Source organism: Euleptes europaea, chromosome 5 (assembly GCF_029931775.1).
Source record: "Euleptes europaea isolate rEulEur1 chromosome 5, rEulEur1.hap1, whole genome shotgun sequence".
Lineage (NCBI taxonomy): Eukaryota > Metazoa > Chordata > Lepidosauria > Squamata > Sphaerodactylidae > Euleptes > Euleptes europaea.
Genome location: NC_079316.1, coordinates 82,866,072 through 82,873,429, shown reverse-complemented (window position 1 = coordinate 82,873,429; position 7,358 = coordinate 82,866,072). Strand labels below are relative to the sequence as shown.

At 46.3% G+C, this 7,358-nt stretch overlaps 1 protein-coding gene across 1 annotated transcript; it reads left to right on the top strand.

The window, feature by feature from the left end:
• The first annotated feature begins 1,429 nt into the window (after window positions 1–1,429).
• LOC130478342 (interferon-induced protein with tetratricopeptide repeats 5-like) lies at window positions 1,430–6,819 on the top strand. Its single transcript, XM_056850489.1, is given in 3 exon segments — window positions 1,430–1,434; window positions 5,391–6,482; window positions 6,484–6,819. Coding segments are annotated over 3 exon segments (1,431 nt in total). The 3' UTR covers window positions 6,818–6,819.
• Window positions 6,820–7,358: the final 539 nt, after the last annotated feature.

Genomic DNA, 7,358 nt, shown 5'->3' with positions numbered 1-7,358 from the left:
ATATTTTGACAGGATTTCTGTAACCTTATATTCTGAATGAAGGTGCATTGCACTAAGGATACTTTATGAGTATATTCTGACTAAAATACTCCTTTATGGAGGCATAGAGAATGTGAATGATTACTTGCTACATAAACATGTTTAAGACTAATGATGTCTATCCTTATATGATATTTTAAGGCTTTGCAACCAAAAATCATATATTGTATAATGTAAATAAATGTGTTTTTTATATACTTCTACTCTTGTCCATTATTATAAATTTATTGGCGTGTTCAAGAGATGTCCTAGAAGCAATAACAAGTTTCTAGGAACCGTTGATTCCGGTCTAGTGGTGTCTCGCTGAATAAGATAACTCCATTTCTCAGTAAATGGTACATTCTAAGAGTGTAGGCACTTAACGGCCCGAACCGCGACATCACCAGTACAGCCAGGGTGGCATTCGACCAACACAGCCAGATTAGGCTACTGGTGCCCTTCCTCTCTTGACCTGACCTAACCACAGTGATCCATGCAATGGTCACCTCCAGGCAAGACTACTGTAACTCGCTGTACGTAGGGCTTCCCATTAAGACTACTCCGGAAATGTGGTAGCGGGGGTCCTTATGGGGACCCACTGGAGAGCACACATCCAACCCATGCTCCGCCAGCTGCACTGGCTCCAGGTTTAAGGTTTCTGTCGTGATATCCCAGCACACACACCCCAAACAGTTTCAAACCTCACGGGGGAAAGTCCAAAGGTAATCCGAAAGCCAAGTCCAAGAGTCCAAGCTGAGGTCCAAACCGAGCAAACAGTTCACAGCAAGGTCAGGAGTAGATAGATCTGTTGCGTCCACACAGCTACGCTCTTTCCAGCTGCTTATCAACAGCACACCACTCAGGCAGCCTGTAATGCCATGCATCCGCCAGCCACCCCGCCCTCCTCAGGCTGTGCCCCCAAAACCTTTGGTGGCAAAGAGGGACTTGGCAACCCAACTAGTTGTGCATGAGGCTGGAACAGGGACTGTTCTCCCCCCCACCCCCCGGCTTCTTTAGGAAACAGAATACTGGACTTAGTCCCATCCTTATGTTGTTTTGTTTGGCCAGTGATTTTTCTGACTGGTTGATGATCAACATCAGTTTTACAAAATTGCCACCCAGGGGCCTAAGTTGAGGCTTGCCCAGAGGAATCCAGTGAGATCAGAAGAAGAGGAAACGGATCCCAAAGTTTTGTGTTTGGCAGTGAGCCAGCATTCAGTTTCATTTGCTAAGAACTGTGTGTTAGTTTCACTTTCCTCTTACCAGCAAGCAGAAAAACACACACCCAAATCTATTCAGTCCTGGGTGGCTTTAAAAAGGAGACTGTAACAGAACTGGCAGACATCAAGAAAGGCTATCCATTCGGGAGAAAAGGCCAAGTTACTCAACAACAGATAATAACGTCGAAATCATGAGGTAGGTCAGAAATCATAAAGAACTTTGCCCACTGCTGGCTTTTTGTTTATATGCTTTATCTAATACTTGGCATGGCCTCAAGCAGAGGAGTTGTTGCATAGCTAAATGTAACTGTTAACTAACAAAGGATGGAATCCTAAAAACCCTGAACCATTAGAGATGCCATCCTCCAGGTGAGGCCTGGGGATCTCCCAGAATTACAGCTCCTCTCCAGACTACAGAGATCAGTTCCCTTGGAGAAAATGGATGCTTTGGAGGGTGGACTGTTATGACATTGTATCCACTGAGGTCCCTGTCCTCCCTGGACTCCATCCCCAAATCTCCAGGGATTTCCCAACCTGGAGATGGCAACCCTACAGCCTGCTAGAAGCCAGGGGGGCTTCCCCTCTCCAAACCCTGCCCTCCTCAGGACCCACCCCAAAATCTCCAGGGATTTTCCAAACCAGAGCTGGCAACCCTACAGACCAACCTAGCTGCAAAGATTGGCCAATTAACTTAAAGCTGTATTTTTCTGTCCTTTTTCATCGCAAAACCCCCAAAGTCAAGTTCTCTTGGAAGGTCACACCAAATAGACAAGATGGCTCGGTGCCTTAACTGTTCTGGACCCGTTGTAGAACTCCTGCTGTTTTTAATGAGCGCCAGCTACACTTCTTTCAGCTTCTGCCACAGTCCCTGACAGCACGCAAAGAATCTGTAGGACGATCCACACTGAAAATTAGTTGCAGTGTACTCAGTATCCATATTGAAATCGTTTTCATCTTGGTTTGATTCATCTGCTTCCCTAGTTACTGTTATTGGTGCTTGACTTCAGAAAGGCCTGGTATGATTTGAAGAGCTGGAACTTAGATTGGTTTCCTTCAGCTTCTTTTTGGTCCCTTTCTTTTACCTCCTTACATTTCTGGCTGCCTGGTTTGTATTTATAGCCACCAGCAGACATGGCAGCAGGGAGTGTGTGTGTTTGTGATTGCGAGTGGATGATGCCATAGAATCCATCCTCCAAAGCAGCCGTTTTTTTCCAGGGGAACTAATCTCTGCCATCTGGAAATCAGTTGTAATTCTGGGAGTTCTCCAGGCCACACCTAAAGGTTCAAAGCCCGACTCAGGCATGAGTGACAGCAGGGGTCCCCAACCTTTTTTGAGCCTTTGGGCACCTTGGAAATTCTGACACTGGGTGGTGGGCGCAACCACAAAATGGTCACTGTGGGAGATGGGCACACACGCGCACACACTGAAAAAGCCCAAGTGTAGGGGGAAAGAGGAGAGTACATTGATTCATAGGGTCGCCATGAGTCGGAGATGACTTGATGGCACTTAACACACACACACAGGGGGAAAGAGGAATATTTTAAAAAAAAAACTGGAAAGAAGAGTAAGAGAGAAAATAAAACCAACTCTGTAGTGGCAGCTGCCACTGAAACAATGTTCCCACTCGCTGAGAGCTGGTGGTGATTCGGCTAAGGGGAGACATGATAGAGGTCTATAAAATTATGCATGGTTTGGAGAGAGTGGACAGGGAGATGTTTTTCTCCCTCTCCCATAATACTAGAACACGGGGTCATCTGCTAAAGCTGGAGGGCGAGAGATTCAAAACAGATAAAAAGAAGAATTTTTTCACACAACGCATAGTTAAATTGTGGAACTCCCTGCCCCAGGATGTGGTGATGGCTGCCAGCTTGGAGGGCTTTAAGAGGGGAGTGGAAATATTCATGGAGGAGAGGGGTATTCATGGCTATTAGTTAGAATGGATACTAGTCATGCTGCATACCTATTCTCTCTAGTATTAGAGGAGCATGCCTATTATTTTGGGTGCGGTGGAACACAGGCAGGATGGTGCTGCTGCACTCGTCTTGTTAGTGGCTTCCTAGAGGCACCTGGTTGGCCACTGTGTGAACAGACTGCTGGACTTGATAGGCCTTGGTCTGATCCAGCAGGGCCTTTCTTATGTTATTTAGGGTTGCCAGATCCCTCTTCACCACCAGCGAGAGGTTTTTGGGGCGGAGCCTGAGGAGGGCGGGGTTTGGGGAGGGGAGGGACTTCAGTGCCCTACAGTCCAATTGCAAAAGCAGCCATTTTCTCCAGCTGAACTGATCTCTATCGGCTGGAGATCAGTTGTAATAGCAGGAGATCTCCAGCTAGTATCTGGAGGTTGGCAACCCTAATGTTATTTGAATTGGCACAGCCAATCAGAAATTCTACTGAGCAAGAGCCCCACCTGGCCCTACACACTTTCTGTAAACACTTGGCAGGCACCAGGAAAGGTTGGGGAGCCCTGATCTATCTTGACAAAGGGGCATAATATTGTCGAAGGCTTTCACGGTCAGAGTTCATTGGTTCTTGTAGGTTATCCAGGCTGTGTGACCGTGGTCTTGGTATTTTCTTTCCTGATGTTTCGCCAGCAGCTGTGGCAGGCATCTTCAGAGGAGTAACACTGAAGGACAGTGTCTCTCAGTGTCAAGTGTGTAGGAAGAGTAATATATAGTCAGAAAGGGGTTGGGTTTGAGCTGAATCATTGTCCTGCAAAAAGTATCAAAGGTAATGTGCTAATCATTGTCCTGTAAGTATCAAGATAATGTGCTAATGACAAGGGTATCAAGAAATGGGAGTTTACGATGGTTTAGAACACTGGTTCCCAACCGGGGGTCCGTGGACTCCCAGGCGTCCGCGAGAACTAAATTAAGGTCCGCGAAACAAAGTTATAAACCCATAATAAATTAATATTTTCAATTAAAAGTTCTCTATTATAAAAATATATATTCAAATATTATTCTAAGTTTAATGTTTAACTAACAGTTATGATTAAAGTTTATTTTCAAATTCTCAGAATTTTTATTTTGAACCTTGGGGTTCCTGCACCGAACAAAAAAGTCCTAGTGGTCCCTGGTCAAAAAAAGGTTGGGAACCACTGGTTTAGAAAGTCCATCTTAATAATATCCATCCAAACATTCAGTTTACCATGGAAAAGGAAATTGAGGGTAAACTCCCATTTCTTGATTCCCTTGTCATCCGTAAAACAAACTTTCAGTTAGGCCACAAGGTCTACCGGAAACCAACTCCAAAGGGACCAAAGGGGCATAAATCCAAATCTATAATCTACTCTGCTAGCATAGTTCCAGTATTGCCCACCTTGACTCTTAGGTCATTTATGCATGGGTACTTTGACTCACATCTGCCCCCGGACTGACTCAGTTCTTCCTTGGAGTTATGCATGATTTTTTCATCCCTCAGAGTTCACCTCGCTCTCACATCACACTTTTCTTGGGGTTTCCTGATGCTGTTTTGCCAAGGTTTTAAAGTCTGCTCCGAGATCAACTCAGTTCAAATTGTAGCCATCTGTGTGCATAAGGCATTCTGGGTTTTCCCCTCCTCCTCCAGCAAGCGCAATGTGCGGGAGTTGCGGGCCAGGAGGAAAGGGGCTGGGAGGAAGTAAGTCTTTGCATACTCAGGAAGCAATGTTGCTGCCTGATTTCTTCCAGGCAGCTCAGCCCTGGGATGCAGTGATAGTTGTTGTTGTTGTTTCCTTTTGTGGAGGCATTTCAGAGTTCCCACTCGCTGAGAGCTGGTGGTGATTTTTTTCTAACAATAAACACTACCACCAATTACAAAGCAGCGTTTTCAAGGGGCAGGGACTCAGATGCTCCGGATTTTTGCTGGTGATTCTCCAACAAACAACCACGGAGCAAACAATCACCATGCATAGGATTTTGAGAATTAGGGTCAGAAAAGTGTGGGTCAAGAGAGCATCGAACCCAAAGTAAAATTCTCATGCATAAAAGGCCTAAGTGAGAAAGGTGGGCTATACATGAAGTAAAATAAACACATATTAACATTGCATACAAATAGAAAAATACACTGCTGAAGCCATCTTTAAAAATTGTTCAGGATTAATAATTTCAAATTTGGTTCCGCACTTTGCAATATGTAAATTTGCATCTCTCTTTCCCCCTCACATTTTGTAGTGAGGTTTCCAAAGATTCCTTACGGAGGATCCTGCTGCAGCTCGACTGCCATTTTACTTGGATGTTGCTGAAGGAGGACATCAGTCCCAAGGACCTGGAGGAAAGAATAGCGGATCAAATTGAATTTTTGCCCTCCAAATCCAAAATCCAGAATTACAATCTTCTGGCCTACGTGAACCATTTGAACGGTGAGAAAGAAGCTGCTCTGGAAAATTTGCAGAAAGCCGAAGAGGCAGTGCAAACAGAGCGTCCAGAGGAAACAGAAAAAGCAAGTCTTGTTACCTGGAGCAACTATGCTTGGGTGTACTACCACATGGGCCAGCTTGAAAAGGTACAAGAGTACATAAAGAAGGTGGAATGTGTCTGCAAAGAAAACGGGAGCACCTTTTCTTATAAAATGCAGCTCCCATATATTTACTGTGAAAAGGGGTGGGCGCTCCTCAAATTTGGGGAAAATTATTATGGAAAGGCCAAGGAGAGCTTTGTAAAGGCACTGCAGGAAGAGCCCCAAAACCCAGAATTTAATTCTGGCTATGCCATCACAATATACCGTATGGAAGATTATTACGGGAAAAAATCCTCAGCAGAAGGGTCGTCGCTGGAGCCCTTGAGACGAGCAGCAAGTCTGAATCCCGATGACCCTTTCGTTGTGCCTATCTTTGCAGTGAAACTGCAGGATATTGGTCAACCTGAAGAAGGGGAAAAGTACATTAAAGAAGCACTTGAAAAGAATCCAGACCTTCCCTATGTACTGAGGTATGCTGCCAAATTTTACAGGAGAAAAGGGGATGTCATTAAATCCCTGGAGTTTTTGAAAAAGGCGTTGGGGTTGACCCCAAACTCCAGCTTTCTGCACCATCAGATTGGCATTTGTTACCGAACGCAGTTCTTAAAGACGAAAATGGGCAAATGCCAAGCCAGAGAACAGATGGAGGAGCTGATCAGACTTTGTATTTTTCACTTCCAAGAGGCGGCAGAGCACAAAACCAAGTTTGTCTACGCTTATCTGGACCTGGCCGGCATGTATGTAGAAGCAAAACGTTTTCAGGAAGCAGAGGAAACGTTTCAGAAAGTATTTGCGATGACCAGGCTGTCAACAGCACCTCCACTTCTCGTATGGCTGCTATCAGCTGTTCTCAAAAAATTCAGAATCGGAAGCTGTGGAACACTATCTGAAAGGGCTGAAAATTGAAAAAGAATCCTTTCCAAGAGAAAAGTGCAAAGCTTCTTTGAAGAAACTAATGGAAAAGAAAATCAAGAAAAGTCGAGGAGACGCAGAGAGCTTTGGCATCCTCGGATTCATTCACCAACTCAGTGGGGAAAGGCGACAAGCTGTTGAGTGCTATGAACAAGCCCTAGAGATGGACCCTGACAATGAAGAATACCTAAGCGCTCTCTGGGCCTTGAGACTTTCTTTACAAAGCTAAACCTTCCCATGTGTGCTGATAATGTAACAAAATTCAGAACTATAATTACTTCACAATAGTTCCATCATAGTCCCTGGGTTTCCTTTGATGTAGTTGAGTTGAGGATCACGTAGCCTTGGATAATTGAGCTTCAGGAATTGTTACTTTAATCACATAAATGGTATATTATATGTCCTGCGACCCCCGGAACCCCGGGAGTCGCCGGACTTGGCGGGGCTCCTCCTCCTTCCCCAAAAGGGGGCAAGCCACAGGAGGAGGCGTCTGAACCGCCGCCGCTCGCGGTGGCAGGGTTTGGGCCGACGGCGGAGCGGGCAGGCGGCGCGGGGGGAAGCAGGGCGCCGGGGAAACGGCCCGACTCCCACGGGAACTCACCAGGCCCCCCGGTCTCCTTCGCAGGGGGCCGTGAACCTCGCCGACGGATGGATGGGCCAGAGGGCGGCAGCAACAGCGGAGGTGGAGAGGGGCGGCGGCCAGGAGGCGGCCCCGAAGAAGAGCGGAGGGGGCGGCGGCCCGCTGGACAGCTGATGGGCGGCCGCGCCCG